At 37.6% G+C, this 21,399-nt stretch overlaps 1 protein-coding gene across 6 annotated transcripts in view; it reads left to right on the top strand.

Annotated features, from left to right (window-relative positions):
- Positions 1-18,325, top strand: part of VPS50 (VPS50 subunit of EARP/GARPII complex) — a 96,231-nt gene extending 77,906 nt beyond the window's left edge. For 4 of the 6 annotated variants that reach the window (XR_012672689.1, XM_075143752.1, XM_075143754.1 and 1 more), the window contains 6 exons: positions 8,907-9,055; positions 10,218-10,314; positions 10,462-10,620; positions 13,001-13,122; positions 15,935-16,124; positions 17,569-18,325. Coding sequence is in view for 5 of the 6 variants with exons in the window: in XM_075143752.1 (XP_074999853.1) it covers positions 8,907-9,055; positions 10,218-10,314; positions 10,462-10,620; positions 13,001-13,122; positions 15,935-16,124; positions 17,569-17,688 (837 nt within the window). In the remaining variant the exon portion in view is untranslated. Of the gene's footprint in view, positions 1-346; positions 539-566; positions 629-8,906; positions 9,056-10,217; positions 10,315-10,461; positions 10,621-13,000; positions 13,123-15,934; positions 16,125-17,568 lie in introns of those variants that run through there. The other 2 variants (XM_075143756.1, XM_075143757.1) reach the window with 2 other exon arrangements.
- The last annotated feature ends 3,074 nt before the right edge of the window (positions 18,326-21,399 follow it).

Genomic DNA, 21,399 nt, shown 5'->3' with positions numbered 1-21,399 from the left:
CTGGGAGCTTACAGTGATTGAGTAACCAGCTTTCTGTGTCTAAGCTACTTGTCTTTGCCTTAAGGCAATACCTGTAGGCTAACTCAAAAGTATAAAAAATACAAGTGCTTTGAGTATTTGTTTTAAAGTAGATTAGGTTGCAGTTTCATTTCTGAGAGGTAAGAGAACAATATGACTTTCAAAAATTTATTCGGCTATGTTGTACTGAACTTCATATGTGTATCTGAACTTCATATTCAGGCCTTTCCACAGCTAGTACAAAATAGCTTCAGTACAGATTTCTGCTATGCAGCAGCTTCAAAGCTAATAATTTGGATCCTCCAGAAACAGCTGTGTTTCATAGCAGCAGGATGTACTAAAAGGAAAACACAGAAAGAGAAGAGTGAAATGAGGAGGAAGAAGCGCTATTGTTTCAGCCTGGCTTATAATGCTAAGGTGGGGTTTTGATTAGGCCAAACACGTGCCTGTTTCTGAGCTGCCTACGTCTCCTCACTGACAGTTTCCCTGGGTGGGATATGTAGAGATACCTACACACATTCAGTCCTTGTGTTTGTCATTTCTAACAGGAATGTGTTTTTGCAACAGTAATGATGTTCATATTAGTCCACTGAGACCAGTAAGCCCCCAGGTAGGTACAAGGCATCAATCAGATTGATGTGATCTATGATAATTGGTGATTCAGAAGGGAAATGGCTACTTCTGATTCCTTGCTTTATCTGTCTCTAAGCAGCTTCCTTATCTTCACAAAATGTAACTTAGTCATGGTACTGCCATTACCTGAATGTTGTTTGTGAATGTCCTGTGTACTGCCTTGAGTGATACTGCTGCTTCCAAAAGTGAGATTTTTGGAGCAAATAACCATGGAATACACATAAATATTTCATTGCAAACTGGCTTGCTCAAGTAAAACTGAGATTTACAATGAAGTCTGTTAGAGTTACTGTGCTGTACAGCAGTAGAAAATAAATCACTGCACTGAAGTATATAAGCATTGCAATGCAATGTATAGAAAAGTAGATGGAAGGAATCACTGGTGTAAAGAAGTATTGGTTAATGTATTTTAGGTTCTGTCTTTACTTTAGCTTTTAGGCTCTTTTCCCATAAAGTATATATCTTTTGGCAGGGACAGTAGGTTAGAGATTGATGGTGCAGAGATGGAAAATGTAGATTTTTCAGCTGTACAAATAAGATAAGAAATAATGGGAGGAACAATTTTTTTATTCGTGCCTGACTTTCCAACCCATTTTGGCTTTGACCCTTTGATGCTGTGGAACAGTATGGTTCAGTTACGCGATCCCAGTTCTGGAGACAAACAATTCAGTTTTACTTAAAGTGTCACAGCACAGTCCTGCATTGCTTAGTGTGGACATGTACGCTGTTATGTCCTGGTTTGGCATCCCAATGGCAAGCTCTGGAGAGTCTAGGCTGTAGGATTTGTTACTTGACAAGGCAGTGCCTAGTGCAGAATGCTGCTCCTAAAAGACGTAGCTAAGCTCCTCACTGAAATGGTAGCTGTGAGCTGTGATTCTTGGTGAGGTTTTATTTGGCCGAAGATAATTTCTGGAACTTTTACAATCCTTGCTTGGTCTCCTGCTCCTTCAAAAAAAAAAAAAAAATCCTGAAGGAAAAAAAAAAAAAGACAATTTGTGGGGTTTTTTCTTCCTCTCTCTGAAAAAGATTTATACAACATACAAAATAACAAGGTTTAAAGTGTTGTGTGAATTGCTTGTCAAGGGAAGTGAACCCTGCGTATACAAAAGAAAGTTCTGACATGACAAGCACTTTGAAAATATGCTAGGACTTCTGCACCTGTTTTGCTTCCTCACATTATTTATTTAGAGCTCTTCATACATGTTTTTTTTTGTTTGTTTGACTGTATTACCCAAGTAGACTGGAATGATTTACTGAAGTTTTCTAGCTTATTTCTTTGAGTAAATTTTCTGGGTTTTGGCAATTGCTTTGTCTTTCTTTGGGCAGTCACTGAGCCATCTCATTTTAGTCACTGCAGACTCCTCTTGCTGGGCACCCAAAACTTGGTCAGATTCCTAGTCCTAGAGGAGTGCAGGTGTCCACAGAGTCGCAGCTGAGCACCTGGGAACCGGCAGCAGCAGCTTCTGAAAATCTTTCTTTGGATAAGAAAAATGCTGCAGTAAAGATGTGTGTGACCGGACCAGATTGGCTTACATGTTTTTGTAAGGTAGTGGTTCAGGTTCCCAAGGGTGTGGCAATGGGCATGCTTTTCTGCGGAGGCTCATCTGATATTTACTCTTTAAAGCATAGTTAATGACTCATTTTCTCATCTATCAGCACACAGTGATTCCTGATAGAGGCCTTGTTGCGTTAGGTTAGACAAGATAGTAAATAAACTTGGTAACTTTCGGTAATTTTTTATGCAAAAAGTCTGCCATTTAACTTTGAACACTAAGAAATAAATGAAATGCAAAGATCCCAGACGTTTCTACTCAAATTTTATTAAGTCTGTTTCTGAAGACAGTGGGACTGACCCAACTGAGGTTTGGGACATGCTTGTTTTGTGACAAAGAGCATGGAGGATCCACACTCTTGAAATCGGAAACCTCATGCCTACCAGAAGGCAATGCTGATCAACTCAGCCCTGGGGCCGGTGTGAAGTGTGTGCGTTGTAAGTGTTGGCAAGTTTGGGGATCCCTTGCGTGGCACTTCATAATGCTGTAAAGGTATCACTTGCCTGCAAAGGATTGTAAATAAATAGAAAATTCGTAGTATGGTTTCTCAAGATGGTTTGTTACTTGGTTTTTAATGATCTGCTCTCTTAAAGTGTGTTGAGTGGTGATCACTGTAGTAGCTTACCTTGTTTACATTTTATATAGTTTCCTAAGGGCTGAGTCGAGATTACCTGCTTTGTAAGCTTTGTGCTCCTCAGCAAGAAAATACTAATCTTTCATCTTAAAATGTAGTAGGAGTATTGAAAAGTACCATTTTTAAACCTTAATACATTTACATCATATTCAAAAAGCGCTGTTACCCCTGAATGCAATGTGCTTTTGCAATTGGCTTTACCTGTCATTTTCAGCATCAAGTTTCAAGAACTATTAGGGATGTGTAAGTTTAAGGGGGAGGGAAAAAACCTGACTTGTTGCTTTCAGTACATTTCTTCTAATAAAAAATTCTTGTATATTAAGCAACTACTTGGAGTTAGTTGAGCTATTTTCAGACAGCCTTTGAATACAGTAAAGGGCTATGCTTTCTTTGATCGGTGTTTATTTTCTTGTACTCTATGCTCATGATATTACAGAAACTATCAATTACAGTTTCATGAACAGATGATAGAGCTATCCTGTCTTAGGTAAACATCTGGGGTCAGTCTGCTTTTCCTTCTCCATCAGCGCACATCAAGTTCTTGGTAACAGTTTTGGTATGTCAGAGCTGCTGTAAACTGCTCGACTGCCTTTTCAGATGGTCTTATTTTTTCCATGCCTTTCAAACACCACTTATTCATTTAAGATCAGGATTTCTTCAGTAGCATTTAAAGGTATTGCCATTTGCTCATAGCAGAATCAAAACTAAAATTGTTGCTATTGTGTATGTATATTAAATCAAAACAATTCTAAAACTAAAGTCTTATGCAAAAAGTATTAGGTCAGGAGAAGCTTAGTTTTGAAAGATTATTGGTTATTACTGTGATCTGCAGAACGTTGTGTGCTGGGGACAAGTTGTGTGGTTTACTGGTTTTTGTTTAAAGTTAGTGAAAGTGGATGATTATAATTGACTGTTAACTATCTCCACCATAAATGGCAGATAATCGGTTATTTTGGTCATAAGTTCTGTTGGATAACTGAAATAAATACATATTTCTAAGCTCACGATGAGATCAGGCCTCTTAAAAATGTCTCTCTTGCAAATTGCATTTCAAACTTTTGACTTAGGTAATTAGCTTAGGTAGTTTATACTTCTGATTAAGGCAATTAGTTTATAGTCTCTTCTTCCCACTAAAGTGGAAGGCTTAACAGAGGTTTGCCACTGGGTGCAGCCAAGCTATTGAAATGAAAATGTTCTCTTGTTACAGAAGACATTTTTTGGAGGAAGAGATTAAAGGAGAGGCTTGTTTCTTACACAGATTTTTTTTTTCTTCCTATTCATTAAAGAATTTCTTCTTGAGAGTAAACAATTAAATGCTAAAGTGAAATACCCAACAATTAATCAAACAATATCTTATTTACACTTACTTGATACCTGTTATTTGCTAATACATGCCTGTCTGTTGTAAAAACGTGTTCCGGATGAAATTTAATTCATAGATAGATGTCGCATAAAAATACTTCCCAAAGCACATACTATAGCTCATACTACTGTTATTAGCAACCCTTAAACAGGTAAAGCAGTCATAAGCCTGCTTTAACACTTGTGTATCCTGATATTTTCAGGCCTTCATAGCAAAGCAGCTTTTATAAATAATTGCTAGTTGTGTATGCCAATCATATGTAGCATTAGAAAACTCAGTTCTTTTCCTATGACAGTATGAGGGAGTTAGGCTAAGACTAAAGAAAACTGAATAGATAAGACCCGCTGTAAGGTGTCTGCATGGAATGCTGGTTAACCTGTACTGCTGTACCTGCTACAGTTGATTTGGTTATTGTTCAGATAAGTTTGGTGCTTTTGATGAAATCTTTTCTTTTTTTTTTTTTTTTTTAATCACTGTGGTTTTTTTCCTGTTTGGCAAGGAAGGAGAAAAGTATCTTGTAGTTTGCATCAGTTCCATGTGTACCTTGAAGTTATTTTATCAAATCTGTATTTTGCCCAGTTTGCTTACAAGAATGTTATGTAGGCTGTGATATGTCTTAGATACATCACAATTCTGCTCTATCAGCAAGACCTGCTACTCTGACACAGAGGAAAGCTAAGCAAGTTTGTTCTGCTTTGGTATTGGTGTCTGCATGCTTGATGCTGAATGCTACCATATGTTCTCAGTGTAACTTGTCATTTCTTGAAATTAAAGTTGGGCTGGCTACTATTTAATTTCCTGGCTTCTACTCTCCTCCTCCTCCTCCTTCTCCTCCACCTCTTAAGATTGGCATTGTTTCACCCACTTTCAGTTTTATGGGACTTCACCTGTTCTCCATGGGTACTCAAAGGGAATCTCTGACAACAGAGATTGTCTTGCAGATTTTCTTAAATTACTGGAAGGGTTAACTTTAACAAGTCCTATCCATTGCGAAACATCTGATTTCTTTAAATAGTCTGTAGCCAATTAAAATCCAAGTGAAACTTGTGATCTTTTTGTCTCTCCACACCTCAAACCATTTTTAGCAGCTTGGACACTATTATCTTCCTGGTTGTCTTAAATTCTTAATGTTACTTTTGGCTCGGCTTTCATCCAAGCAGTAAACACTTTTTCCTTTTTTCCTGTTCCAGCCTGAATGTTTTGCCCCTTTACTGCTGCTTTCAGTCATTTGATCATTTCTGTTAATGAAGGCTGGAGTAAAAAACACATGCATCACTGAAACCCTTTCAGAATGATCTTGTGCTTTTCTTGGGGATTGGCACCGGCTGTTTCCTCGGGCTTCCTTTTTGCTATCAACATGCTTTTGCAATGCCTGCTTTTTAGAACAAGTCAGGAGAATGAAACGCTCATACTGTGTTTGGCCAATGTATTTGAACCAGAGTTTGACTCCCTGGTTGAATCCAAGCATGTCTTTAATTTAGCCAGTTGTCTCACATACATTTTGTGTCTTCAGATGCAACACAATTTCAGCATTTAAAAGGTTCACAAGATATTTACCTTCATGGCAAGCAAACAGGTGGAAAAAAAGTTGTTTAAAATGTATCTCAATACTGAAGAGACAGGCAAGTTTGAATTGCGATAAAAACAAAATTAAGTCTTATAATATTTGTTTTGGCGTAATTTGTAATTAGTCTTTGAAAGAAACAAAGATGCTTAAATCTTTACCACTGATACTCTTCCCCCCACTCTGTGGCTCACTGTCTCTCCTAAGAATAGAGAATTGGTTGGTGGGCTTTTGGTTTATTTTCTTTGAGAATGACATGAAGTGAAAAAGAAAAAGAGAAGGGAGATAAAGAATGGATTTTGATAGTTAATCAATGGTGTCTTTGGCTCAGTTAATAGTTTTAAAGAATTGACTGTTATGCCTAGATGATTAGATCTTATTGCCTGTGTGCACTATACTTGTGGATGTGCTAGGTAGGTATCTTCAGAGCTGCCTGAAAAACATGGGTTTTAGCAAATATGCACACCTTTTGGCTTGCTTATCCATTCTGATAGACTCAGCAGAATGCAAACTTCATGGTATTGTGAAATGTCTGGCCAGTTTAATTGCAAATTTATCTGGCTGAATGTGAACACAGATCAGAGCAAAGAAAATTCATTTTTCAAATAACATAGTGATGTGGCTAGCCTTTATAATCGTTCCCATGCTCAGCGCAACTGTATCTGATAGCATTTACCGTAAGCTTCTTTTAGAAGTTTTATCTTGATTGATCTATTTCTGTGAGATCTTTTAGTACTACAAATGATGTGTTGATGGTATTGCTCAGTCAGCAGTCTTTGTTTTTAATGTCAGAGTTTCTGTGGGGATCTTCAAGGCTCCCTGCTTTATCTGCTTTCTGCTTCTGTAACCTATTACAAATTTTTTTTTTAGAAGTCTGAAGGTACTTTCCTCACCCTTAATAGTGAGAACTCCGCTTTCCCAGTCTGCACTTTTTTCCATCTGTTATAGCCCATATTTATGTTTGTGTTTGGACGTCTTTGGGAGATGCAGAACTAGAAGTTCTGAGTTAGCAAACCCAGCTCCCCGTTTCCTTGGGCTGTCACATCACAGGAGGCAACTGTCAATTAAAATCCAAGATGGTTAAAGTGAAACTTGTGATCTTTTTGTCTCTCCACACCTCAAACCATTTTTAGCAGCTTGGACACTATTATCTTCCTGGTTGTCTTAAATTCTTAATGTTACTTTTGGCTCGGCTTTCATCCAAGCAGTAAACACATTCGTGTGCTGCTTTGTGTATAGCAACAAAGTTTTTGATCTTTCTCCTCTTTCTGTATCACTTAAATTCTCACCAAGTCCTTACACATTTTGACCAGTTTTCACCTATCCTGCCTTTAATTGCTGCAATATAACCACAATGGGTCTGTCAGATATTTTGCTACCAGAATAACCTTTCTGTTGTTTTTCCCTTTTTCACCTGATCATCTGTGCAGTACCTTTTCTCTTGACTTTTCAAGATCTACAATGCATATTCTTCTTGTCTCAATCCTCATATTTAGAACGAGTAAGACCATCACTTAGTTCCATCAGTGTTTCTAGTGCTCACTGCTCTCCTCTTCTTCTTGGGCAAAACTGTCTGAAAAATGTGTGCGTAGCATTTATTCTATTTCGTGTCACTCCTTACAGTTGTTCTCTGCTGTGAAGCCTAGAAGAAACTCCTGGTGACTGCTGTGGTCAGCTTGAGTCTATTCTCTTCCTCCTGCTCCTGATTCTTTAGTTACTTCACTGCAATTTCCTCTCAATTTATTTCTACCTCCAATTGAAAAAAAAAACCAAAAAAACCCAACAAACCAAAACCAAACTGCTTTATTTATTATCATGTTTTTGACTTCATCTTTGTCCAGTTGTACAGCAATCTGAGAATTACGCTGACTTGTTTTTTGAGACCAACCATAAATGTCACGTTTAAGCATTACTGTTGTCATACTGGTTGTGTGTTCATATGTTGCTTTACAGCAGACATGTTGTGCACCTGATCTTGCTTTTGAAGAAATTATTTTTACCACTACTTTGTCACTGTGCTATTGCTCAAATTTATTTTCATTCTGTACAAACAGGCTGATTTGTTATAGCACCTGTGTGGCCACAGAGTTTCTATCCCAGGGTCATGGAAGGCTCTTAAGAAATCAGTGCCATATCATGCCTACCTTCTTTATCTGATCTGGGTTCTATATTACCTTTACTTTGTAGCATTTCTCATATTTTTATAGCCTTTGTGTAAGCAGTAAGCATGGTATGAGTAATTAATCTAAAGCCAGAACTACAATTATGTTTTCATGTCCTGATACGGTTTTGGCAAATAGCTAAGCTTCAGAGGATGTCCATTTATATACCTATTTAGACCAATATGACAGCTCTGGGAATTTCTTCCTTCTGTGATTCCTCTTCTAGCTGTAACTTGTACTTACATTCCTCAAATGTAGAGGTGGGGTTTGCCCCTCTCCTTTTGCCCCTCTCCTTTCTTCTCATTTTGGGTTTTTTTTTTTTTGGGGGGGGGTGGGTGGGTGGTTTTTTTCTGTTGGGTTGTTTTTCTTTTCCCCCCCGGGTTGTTTTTTTTTAATTTTAATTTTGCAACAGGGCACTGGTGTAACCTGTTTCTTATTACAGATTCTTTTCCTGTGCTGTGAATATTTCCTTGCTTTCTACAATTGAGATGTCTGCAGGATAGAAGTTTTCATGGAATGATAACTTGTTTAAAAACATCATTTGTATTTTACCTAAGTTAGCTGCAGCTCACATAAACAGTAAAGCCCATGCATAAGTAATATTCCTTTGATTTGTCTCCTTATTTGGTTGCTGTCAGATTGAAGATACTCTTTCCGTGGGTGAGAAGTCAGTCTCCCAGTAGGCAGTTGGGCTAAAGCCTGTATGGGTGTTAAGGTGTAGTAAGAAGTTTGTTCTCTGCCTTCCCTGGCCCCCCCGCCACAAGATAAATACTGATCTACATGATGTGATTTTTTCACCTGTTTGAACACCACACTCTTCAAATAGTAAACTCCATGGTTGTCTTTTGATTCAGGCTTGGTTTATATTACACCTTAGAATTAGAAACATTCCGTCATCTTACCTGTCATCTGAAACTGCTGAGCTGGAGCCATTCTTGCTGTTTTTGTGGTTTTTCAGTTGTTTAATTCTTTGTTTTAGGAAGTCTCTGCTGACCCAACAGGAACTCTCACAGCTGCTGAAGAGAGAAAGGAAAAGGTGCCAAGCCCACATCTCAGTCATCTCGTAGTTTTGACATCTGGCAATTCGCTATATGGTTTGGCAGAGAGAGTGGTGGCCACGGAATCACTGTAGGTTATTTACTGTATACTGCATTTTGTGGTCACTGGAAGCTATGGATTGTTTAAGAGATTGTGATTACAAGCCAAAACCTTCTTGAGAGGTCAAAAATTCCTACCTCTCAATGTGATTTTAAATATGAGTGATAGAGGTAGTTTCTTAATTAAAGGTAGTGGGGCCTAACCGTCTGGTCTAACCACCTGCAAGCACAAGCAATGAAATTTTACTACAGCTGGTCCAGTAATTTGTGACAGTACAAGGCCAAATCTAACAGGACAAAAGTTTAATGGGAGTATTTAATCTGTATGGTTCATTTAAACCTTGTATTAAGTACTTAAATGGTGATGGCTGAGACTCAAAACTGCTTAGTTCATATTGTTTTGGCTTGGATTGCAATGTTCTTTGCAATGGGTGGAAGGTTACCTGTGGAGAAGAGATTATAATGAGCAAGTAATGCAAAACTTTACCTGTGGAGAAGAGATTATAATGAGCAAGTAATGCAAAACTTACAAAGTGGTTTTTATTTGGTCAGAATAATAGTAAAAGTCAGATAGGAATTCCCCCCTGCCCCCCCCCCCCCCCCCGATGACACTTAAAGATTAAAAGTTCATTTTAAAATGTATTTTGAAAATGTATTTTCAAAGGAGCTTATTTTCTTTTGCGTTCATTTATGCTTAGTTAGAAATGTATTTCTTTGTTATGTTGTTAGTAACAAATCCTACCCCTGAGAAAGAATTTGATCTCATATTCTATCCTGTAAAGATTCACTAGTATATAAGTAATTAGGAATGTTATTTTGGAATTCTGACATTCTGGATTTAATATTAATGTTGACTGCAGTATGGAAATTACAGACACTTGTCCACTGACCTTACTAGACTTTGGATCAGACTTTTGCAGTGTATCCCGAGTAAAACAGAAATATGAATGTTGATATTCAAGCCTTAGTCTCTTTATTCAAGCATTTTCTTGTTTGCAATCATATTTTAAAATTGTCAGAATTGAGAATACTGAATGATATGCTGGCATGAAACTGATATCATTCTTCTCAGGATTAAATTTTCCAAGGTTAGATATTGTTATTGCCAAATACGTCAACTGTAGAGTAGAAATTGCACAGAGACATGCCAAATGTTGCATTTAGTTCACAGTAAATTTTCTTTGCTTTCAAAGGGTATTTCTGGCTGAGCAGTTTGAGTTTCTTCAGCCTTATCTGGATGCAGTGATGCCAGCTGCCAAGAAGCCTTTTCTTCAGCAGTTCTATTCTCAGGTCAGAATTGTGTAATTCACAGCCGATTTTTAAACAAAAGATTGGAAACTTGTACAATATGGTGCAAATACTTGTACATCATAGCTATATATTGCTGTTGTTAGCCAGAAATTTACCGAATTGAATTTTATTTATATTCTGTTTCAGACAGTGTCAACTGCCAGTGAACTACGTAAACCAGTTTATTGGATTGTTGCTGCTAAAGCCATTGATTATGAACAAATGCTGCTTCTCATGGCTAATGTGAAATGGGATGTGAAGGAAATCATGTCACAACACAATATATATGTAGATGCTCTTTTAAAGGTGAATACATTCTGGGAAATGGTGTGCTAGAGTTTATATAAACATTAAATTACTGTAATACTTCACTAAAACTGTTAAAGTAGCATGGTTAGAGCAATACAGCATCCTGACAAATGGTAAGTTGTTATAAGGAGGTCTGTCCAGAATTTTCATTATTCTTGCTGCTAGCAGATTGTTTTCAGTGATGATTATTTGACTACATGGTGGGTGAAAGTGACGACAAGTTTAATGAGTTTCATGTCTAAGTCTAAGATAGATAAATGTGTAGTAAACAGAGTAACATTGAGGAAAATCTCAGTGGCCTGAGATAGTGGTTTTTTTAACAAAGGCTATTTGCTGTTCTGCATAATTTTAGTGGCTGTCTTTGAGATGTATTGTAGGGGCTCTAGGTCAAACCAGCACCGATAATAATCGTGCACTATCTAATTGAAGTTGCCGTATTTAGAAGTTAGCATTTGAAAAGGAAGGTAGAAGGGAAGTTATTGACCCAACTTTTCAACTGCATTCAGTAGAAGTGGTTATACAATTTCTGTGTCTTGGGGCATACAGAACCAGTTCTTGGGAGAATCCCTCTATCATCCTTTTTATATATGCCTAAATTATGTTTCTAAAGGTCTTTAGAAGGAAGTTCTGGCAGTGGTAGAATTATACTAATTCTTACAGAGAAACTGAAAATTTTATTTTAAAGATATGTGAGGTATGTATCACAGAAAAAGTTACGCATCTGTGTTGAATAATAGTTTTGATTACACCTTTGTACTTTGTAGCTGTTCTCTGCTTAAAAAAAAATCAACGCAAAGAAGAGAGAATCTGATAGAGGATGTATCATTGCACTGAATTTGACTGAATCTTTGTGATTACCCTTCTTTATGCTGCCATGGCTCTTTGAAATCAGTTGGTACTTACAACATTTGGTCTCTGCAGTAGAAATTTTTCCTTTTCTGAGTGTGCAACTTCTGATGAATTTGCTTCAGGACAATCAGGGCTAATACCATTTAAAGCCATTTCTGGCATCTACATTATATAGCTAATAATAGTTGCTACAGAAGCTTTTAGATTACTACTAAGCAATTAGTGATTTGCTGTGTACCTTGGGACTCCAGGAGTGTCAGATGTAAACACAATGTTTAATGTAATAACCAACTACTTTTAGCCATGTGCACACATATGCAAAATTCTATACTCAGCCATAGTATGTATGGAAGCAGATAAATTGGGGAAAGAGGATCATTCAAGAAATTCATTAACATGGGGTGTTAGGCATCTTCATCTTCAGAAGAGTGAGTTGTATGCCGGTTAAAGCATGATACTGTGGTACCCTGCTTCCTCTTGCCAAATTCCTCTTTCAGAAAATTTGTGTTAAACACCAATTATTTGGTCAGATACTAGGTTAAATTGGTTACTGAGATTCCCTTCTGTTTTGCTTCACTTACTGAATTTTTGATGGGGGGAAAAAAGGGAAAAAAAAGAAGGAAAAAAAGAGGAAAAAACCACCTAGATTAACAGCCATGGAATGAAAGCACTTTGTTGGACAAGTATGGTCTTAATAGGCTGCAGTACAAACTGCTTTGCTGGTTACATAGAGCAGTTCATTATCAGTCTGCTTTGTATTTAAGTCGTTTGATACTTTTTTTAAATGATAGAGGCATTAGTCACTGGCAGCAGACTTCTATTTCACTTTATGGAAGTCACAAAATCATTATAGCAGTGATTATGTTCAGTTATGACTAGTTTGTCACTCATATCCAGGCCATTGATGTTTCAGGTGGAAACAGGTGCCTTCCCTCAACCTGAATTGTTATCTAGTGTTGCAGTATGCTCCTAAACTGTTAGTTTTGGACTCTTCTCAGTGGGTCTCCTTTTAAAGCACCGGGGAACTATCTAATGCAAAAGGTTGAAGAACGAGAAGTGGTTACAATATTTCTGAGCTTTTCTTTGAAAGCTGATGGGGTGGGTATTTAGAGGGATAGAGAGATCATCACTGGATTTTCTTCAGTGACTGTATATTGACTTTAAAAAGGTTGAAGATGAGTTCAGGGAGTGAGGCAATGAAAATGGCATTTGAAGGATTAGCTGCCTGGTTAATTTTCAGAGGTGTCAGTTTCACAGAGAACTACACCTCTGGGGAACAGAGCAGTATTTCCTTTTTTAAAAAATATTACTGAGGTAATGTTGTGAATGATATACTAGAAAGTGGTATGCTTTCTACTTTACACATTAAGCTTGTCTCTACAGTCTGTGCCTTTTAAGCTTCTCTGCTTTGCTCTTATTTTTCAGTATTCTCTTTCATGTGCATTTATAATTCTTTGTTGTTGCTAGGGATGTATAGAGTATGATCCCTTTTATGCTAAAAGAATAATGATCTTTCATGTTTCATCAGGAATTTGAAGAATTTAACAGAAGGTTGAACGAGGTGTCTAAGAGAGTCCGTATTCCACTGCCAGTCTCCAACATCCTTTGGGAGCACTGCATACGCTTGGCCAATAGAACTCTCGTGGAAGGGTAAGTAGTTCATGAAAGTCTTGCTTTTGGGTAAATATGTCTATAATGATAATGTCTATTCTATGGAATTAAAAGTTCTAATTTTGTAGCGCACTGGTAAGCCCTTGCGCTTTTGAGGAGCCTAAAAAATATCAAGGCTTAACATAGTCCTTAGCAGTTGTTTCACAGAGTATGGTACAGCATTAAGCCTAAAGGGGATGGTCTTGTACCTAGATATTGCTGAAGAATGACATTGTCTGAGTGTTTTATTGAAGCATTTGAAAGAACGTAATTCTCTTTCAAAGAAACTTCTAGCTGAAAATTATCATTTCCTGACAGAACAAAGAAGAAAGATAAAGTGTAATTGTCAGCATCTCTATGGTGATGCCATTTGTCTTTGCCAGGAAGAAAGATGGAGTTGTCAACCCTAGCAGTTATCTTAGAGTAGCCATGGAGCAGGATTTTTCCAAATTCATGAGGAACCGACATGTGTCTTAGTTGGCTTGGTAAATAGAAGCTCAAGCACCTTAGTCAGGAACTGCTACACCTTGCTCATCCTTCCCTCTTAATCAGTGTCCCAGACTTTTCAGAGTCAATATTGTAGCCTGAGTATTGTTGTCTTTTCATCCTCTGCATTTATTTTTGTGTTCTTGTCCCCTTACTACATATGTCTGGGCTCTCATCACACCTTCTTCTGCATCATAGAATATGTGCTGTCTCCCACTCTTTCTACATAAGTTTCCATATTTCTTTCCTGGTTATCTTTATGCTATGGACACCCTACTACCTATTTTACTTCTTTCCATCCCACTGTCCTACTGTCTGCTCTAATTTAGGACCTCAACAACATCCTTCTTTTCCAAGTGTTAGCTGTCTTATTAAGGATCATCAGCTTCCACTGCTTCCATCAAGCCATAATTTTTAAACTCACGTCCGTTTCTTTTTATGCCATCCTTTTGCAATCTCTTGAGAGATGAATTTCATCTTCAGGGAGACTAAATCCAGCCATGACCTCCCTCTTGCTTCTCAATTCCTTCATATGACATATGAACTATACAACTATCTTTTCTTTTTGAAATGTTATTTTCCACTTACCATGCCTCAGATCAAAAGAAGTGGAACAAAAGCATCTTCTCCTCCCCCCATCCCCCTTTCCTTTTGAGTGGATGGATAACATCATCAATCGCTACCAAACCTCTCTGCCTCAGCCCTAATATGATTTGTCCTGTGCCCTTTCTTAGAGTGTAAAGAGCACTCATTATTATCCCTTCCCAAAAATCTGCCTGTAATTTCTCTTTCTTGCCCAGTTCTTTTTTTCCTCACATATCTTGTAGTTTCTTTTGCCACTGGGGAAAGGGAAGGAAGGTATTCTGAACAGCTGATTCTCTGAATACCTTCATAACTTCTTTCATCTCTGAATTCCATGAAGGTATGGAATTAAAAGCCATGGAGGAGGTGTTTCTCCTCCAGTCAGCCAGTCAACTGAAACTGTTCTCATCAAGCTCTTCACTGAGTGAAGAATCATTTCCAGTACAGTCAGCCATATCTTTCTTTAAATTTTGCCCTGCCCTATCTCCTAGTTCTGTGTTCTCTCCAGTTTCCCATCTGGCTCCTTGAAGTGCTTCAGTATGTCCTATTGAGAATCATCGTCCAATCTTCTTCAGAGCTCCAGAGGGCTTGTGCCTTCGTCCCCTTCTCTTTTTGCCTCTGTTATTTCTGCATTCTGCAAATTCTTTCTGCGTACTAACTGTAACAGTGCAATTTCTGCTTATTCTTAACCTGATCTTGCTGTGTATCCAGTTTCCAGTTGCATGTTTCTGCTGCCTCCTTTGCAGCAGACCTAATACTTTAGGAACTGTGTAATAATTAGGATCAACTTCATGAACCAATGGAAGACTAAGCTTGCTTTAAATTTGGTACAAAGGAAGAGTGGAAACAGTGGGACAGGATTGTCGCTTGTGGCAGCAGCCTGTGGGTGGGCTGGATTAAGTTTATCAAACTGTGCCCCAGACCAATGCTTTTTTCATTCCCTGTACACAGCTGAAATTGGCACTGTTAAGTGCAATGCGATGTCATTTCCTTTGACCTTGACAAATGCAATTTCTTATCCATTTGAAAAACTGCAAAGATCGCTTTCCTCATTTGTTGCCTACCACCCCACTGTAATCCTTCCTGGTATTATCCTGCCCTAAGCTCATCTACTGTCTCCTCTTCTTTGAGCTCAAACCTATCACCAGTTTTCTGTCAATCTACTCTCATTAAAACTTTAACCTTTCACAGAGATTAGCCAGTGCTACCACCCTCTATCCTCTGATTATTGTGGGTGTTTTTGAACAAACAGCTTTGTACCTTTCTCTGATGCTGCCACTATTGGTTCAGCAAGCTCCTGGTGACCATTCCTAAAGCTGCCGTGTTACCTTTTAGACTTCAGTGGTCATGACCACTTGATTAAAGCTACTGTCTAGTGTGCTGATCAACATTGATTTCATTTCCTTTAACCTGCTTCTAGTAAGTTGTTCAATGTAGGATTTTTAGTGGCTTGGGGCGGGGGCGGGTAGGTGTGTGTTTTTTTAAATAGCACTGGGTACAATGGGGTTCTGCTCTATGAGTGGGGCTAAAACATATACTAATGCAAATAAAACTCTACATATTATACTAATGCAAATAAAACTCTGCATCAGACATCCTAAGAATAGTTCTTGTCTACTTTTAACTTAAAACCATAATTATGTTCCTCCTCAAGGTTTGAAGGACTAAGTTGAACAACTTTGAGAAGTACGATTCATTTTTATTTCCTTCTAATTTTTACTTTTCACTGTGTTTCTCTTTTCAGTTATGCCAATGTAAAGAAGTGCAGCAATGAAGGACGTGCCTTGATGCAACTGGATTTTCAACAATTCTTAATGAAACTAGAAAAGTTAACAGACATTAGGCCTATTCCAGATAAAGAATTTGTGGAGACCTACATTAAAGCATACTACCTAACAGAAAATGACATGGAACGCTGGATAAAAGAACATAGGGTAAGAGTTAAATTTTCATTCTTTTACTATCTATAGGGAAAATTCACCATGTTGATAGAATCATGCTAACAACTCTAAATGATCAATGCTTCTATGTGTTAAAAATGAGTATATGCATATATATGCATATATTCATTTATTATAATAAAATCTGCATGGGAAGCAGTATAAATATAAATGTGTGTGTGTGCAAGTATATGTTCATTGTATTTATTATCATATGAAGTTTGTTAGTATGTGTTTGTACTGATTCAACATCTGATGACTGGGAAGGATGAATAAGGCAGTCACATCTACCTACTGTATCAAAAAACGTAGAGAACTAGAGCGAAGTGAAGTTGAAAAGGTCTGTGTGCTCTTCGGAATATGCCAAAGTGCACAACTTGATCGTCAAGAAGTACAGTTTGAAATCACACCATGAAGTTTTACTTTGCCTTTAGGAGTAGATGCTTAAACTAAGTTGTAAGGCACAATGGATAAAAGTAATTGCTTTTTCTTCATTTTATAATACTGAATCAGGATCAACATTGCTGTCTGAGATAAGTCTTCATTTGTGTTTTAAAAGCATTTAGCATGCTTTCATGGTAGCATAACCTAACCATTATAACAGGACTGCGTAAGTAGTAGTCACGTGCTGTTGCAGCTGCCCATTGTTAAAGTGAAAAGTCTTTTAAAATGGAGCATTTTGAAATCTGTATTTTGGAATTACTTTAAAGCCCACTAGAAATGGACGAAAGAAATAAGTCTTTAATATCGTTTTCCTTGTTATACCTGGAGCCACAAGAGAGATTGTGAGCTGTTGGTGACCTACATGGAAAAACTCTTGTTTAAACCTACTGGTGGAAGCTATGTTTTGGATAGTATTAAGTATAAAGGTAGTACTGGCGAATATGGTGTTTTGACAGATGTTAAGAATTCCTGTCTTAACATTTTTGCCATTTTTTCCTCCTTCATCATGTACTGAAAATAGCGTTGTTTGGAGACCCTGTAGACAGAAGTATTTAGAAGCTTATTCGAAATGAGAAGTCAAAATAAAAAGGATCAACTTTTGTCAAAGTTCGTTTAGAAAAATGTTTTTGCGTTAAAAGCTTATCCCATTTGCATATATATTTCCCACCACACCTCCCAAAGAATGGAAAATACATTAAAAATTAATTTAGATACATATGTATTCACAGAACTACTTTCTGTGAACTCAGTCCAACACTACTAAAGTTGTAAGCATTTTCCATTATAATCTGCCATGTAGCAAAATACAGTTTTGTCCTCTGCCTCAACTATGAAAACTATCCAGACCTGACTTAACTACCACTTTAAATCTCCCTTTTGTACTGACTGCTTCTATCAGGTGAAAAGTCCACAGTGTGTATATCTGTGTTTTTTAATTTTCTATCTTTGTCTGGTGTTTTATTCTGCCATGACATGATCTGCTTTTATTTGCCAGGAATATTCCACTAAGCAGTTGACCAATCTGGTGAATGTTTGTCTGGGATCCCACATCAACAAAAAGGCAAGACAGAAGCTGCTAGCTGCTATTGACGACATAGACAGGCCTAAAAGATAACTGGAGAAAGCTGCTTTCCTCGTGACTTGTACCTTTTTCTGTTCATGTGAAGCATGCAGACAAATCTCTCATGGACTAATGACAACATTCTCTTAAAAAACATTGTGCATGACCTTTCTTACCAGCATTGGAGACACTCTGAAGTGGCATAATGTTCTAAAAATATGGCTTTTCTAATCTGTAGAATTATTTTCTGTTGTATTTCTTCTTTTTTTTTTTTTGTTGTTACTTGCCCTTAGTAAAGGGCCACTGTTTATGTATCATTGGTGAGCTGTATATTTTGCAAAACTGTATACTGTAAGTAAAATCAAAATCAGAGATAAACACATTGGCTTAATATATAGTTGATGCTCTTTTTTCATAAAAGGGCTACTTTAAAATATGATTTCTTTCCTCCCTGCTTTCACCCTCAGAAACCGTGCTTTATTATGGACCAGTATAAAATGAAAGGAAATGTACAATATTTGATCAATGTAGCTTGCATGTGGATTAAGAGTGCAGATCAACTAAATACACTCATGGTAAAGACTCTCATCTTCATATGTATTTAAAAATGTCTGTTTATTTCAGAATTAATTTAGTCATATCAAAATGATTGACTTCAGATTAATAGAAAGTAATAAATACTGTACACTAATATGATTTCTTTGTGAGACTTTATTTTCCTAATTCAACAATGCAAAATGTCATTTACAATAGAAATTAGTACTTTTAGTAGTGTTCCTTTCATATCACTTCCCTTTTGTCCCTCTGCCAGTCTTCCCTGTTCCGAAGCAATAATACCAGGGAATGGGAATAATGTTTTTTTGGCTGAAATTTTGGATTGATACTATTTCCTGCTCTGCTGTAGACACCCTGAGTGATCCTGAGCAAAGCAAAATTGCTTGGCTGAGTATTTGTCCTAGAAATCGATTTGTCAGAGCATCACTGACTCCACTGAAGTTTTCAGGATTGCCTTTGGTTTTCAGTATGTAACGTTTTAGATTTTTTTTTTTTTTATTACATAATAAACTTTTTGCAATGGTCTCAGACCTTTTAAAAGGAAAAATGCTAGCATTGAGCTAACAGGTAAAATAATTTACATAAGCTACAATCCACTAATGTGGTAAATTCAGGTTCATCCTTGCCATTGTACTTTTAATTCAAACATGGGAGAATCAGGACTTACTGAATGACAGCAGTACCTAGTGACAGAAAATTGCCATGTGGAATCGTTATAATTGCTCTTTTCTGTAGCTTAATTGCAGAAGTGGACTGAGCATCATTGTGTGAGTTCAGTGAAAGCCTGTATACAGTTTTAGGAGAATGATAGAATTTACATTTTGAATATTGACTGTGTAGTATTCATCTCCCTTGTTCATCTGTATTTTAAGGGAAATAACATTTAAAACAAAATTTAACTCCATTCTTTACTGACCATTTAAAACTTGTTTAGCAGCGTTTCAATGTATATGTTGAAGCTGAATCACTTTTACCCTCATTAAAAAGGTGGTTCAAAAACAGAAAAGCGTAGTTCATTTTGAAAGTGTGGATTCTTGCATCAGTGTATTTGCCCTGAAGTCAGATCCTGAAGAAGAGCTCTTGGAAGAAATAGAAACGTGTCAGAAACGGGTAGTGTAAAATCTGTTTCAATTTTCTTCTCATGGATGAAATAAGAAATTTAAATATCTTTACCGGAGCTTTGGTGAGCTGAACACATGGTTAATTTCTCCTGAATTATTTAGGCTGCTGTAATTTGATTGCTTACCAAAAGGTAAGAGTATAAGCACTGATTGGAATGTAGGGTCAAGGAAGGAGATGAGCAATTGCATGAATCATGGTGAGGAGTAAAGTTTTGTAGTGTATCTATAGTTTGACTTGTTATTTTTAAGTAAGTCCCCAAATAAAAGAATGTGTAAGATGCAGTGTTAAACCTGTGCAACAACTGTTTGATCTTCATTCTTATATGCCTCAGAAATTATTATATTTTCCAGGGGAACTTCCCCTCGCTGCCCAGGATTGATGCTAAGGGAGAAGCTACACAGCTTCATGGCCTACGTACGCTCTTAGATATATGGTTTGACTTCTACGTTGCCCTGTGTGGAGTCAGGTGTTGGACTAGATGATCCTCGCGAGTCCCTTCCAACTCATGATACTCTATATTACTTGGTCCTGAGTGACTAATGAAGCCAAGTTTTGGCTGAATGTTGGTTCTGGTATGAGAATTTTTCACAAACCGTTGATTTTTGAGAATCTCTGTACCTCTTCATTCTCTTCTGGAATAAGAAGACTGTTATACTGCTTTTTCTGCAATAGAGAATATGGATTAAAACATCCTCTATGTTTCAGAGGAGTGTTTTGGAATACTTTAATAATGGAAGATGATTTCCTTCAGTCTCCAAGGAGCAGCACTGACCAGCACTGCAGAGGTGGGCAATGCATCTGTCAGTCCTTCTTTAGCCTAATGAAGAATTTAAATCCTGTTCCTCAGACAATGAGTACTCTGATACTTGCCAAACTCAGCTGGAGCATAGATGACTAGTTTTCAAGTCTCTTGTTAGGCAAAGCCTATCCCTGCCCTGATCAGCATACAACTGGCTTTTCTACAGTCATCTAGTGGTGATGCTGTTCTCCAAAGAAGCAGCTACTGGGACAAAAATAGGGGAAAGCCAATTGATCAGTTGTTGTGACCCTGGTGTAGGATTCCAAGTCCTTTTTCGGTGTAGATTTAATTATTCAAAGCAGAATGGCATTGACGGGAAAGACCATCTTGGATCAGCAGTGCTTCAGCTGATGGGATAGTGCACAGAGCAGCCTCCGGAGGTGTAAATTCAAGTGCCTTGAATGCTCCATGATTTCAGAAAAGTAGCTAGATTTCGAGGTAACTGACTATTCTGGGGGTCCCTTGTTCCCGCATGGGAGAGAGTCTTCCCATGTGTAAAATAAAGGCTTGGCTTGCTTCTGATCTGCAATGGGAAAAACTAGGCCCTGGCCAGGTCTGCTTAGGGACACCCTGAATGTGGGGTGTGGGTTATAGCTTGTGAACACTGCTGAAAGAAGTGTCTTCCTTCTTTTGTCCCTGCCCCCTTAGGGGAGAGAAAGGGATGAGTGATCAATGGCTGTCTCAAAGCTGTCTGTGAAAGGTTTGCATCCCCTTTTAATTTTCACAGGAGTGAATGACAAAGGCATGTCTCATAATATCGAAGATGGAGTTTACTTAAAGCAAAGCTGCGGATGTGGGTTGTGCTCTTGACTTGTCTTCCTGCCATGGAACACACAAAATCATAAAGATACCCTTCTCTTACTGTGAAAGTGATATATTTGGGGTCTTTCCCCTTTAAGATCTTGCTGATGGTTAGTGTTTATGAAACTTTGAATAAAGCCCATGTTTTTTTTTTAAAAAAAAACAACACCCCCCCCCAAACCCTCAAAAACACCCCCCCCATCCTGCTTAAATTGTTAAATAGTGCTGTCTCTTACCAAAATCCTCAAAAGGCCAAATGTCAGCAGGCACCTGCTATATTATAAATGATGCAAACAGAGATGGACAAAAAAAGGCAGATTTATTGTGTGTGGGTGATGGTATCTATTTTATTTATAACCACTGCTTGAAACAGCATAGCATAAAGACTTAACATGGCACCAGACACCAGGATTATGGTGCAAGTATGGAAATAATGCAATTTGCAAACAGCAAAGTTTCCATGCTTGCTGGCTATTTAAGGATATTTG

Source organism: Calonectris borealis, chromosome 2 (genome assembly GCF_964195595.1).
Source record: "Calonectris borealis chromosome 2, bCalBor7.hap1.2, whole genome shotgun sequence".
Taxonomy (NCBI): domain Eukaryota; kingdom Metazoa; phylum Chordata; class Aves; order Procellariiformes; family Procellariidae; genus Calonectris; species Calonectris borealis.
Note: the sequence above shows the minus strand (reverse complement) of the source record. Positions and strands in the feature narration are given on the sequence as shown.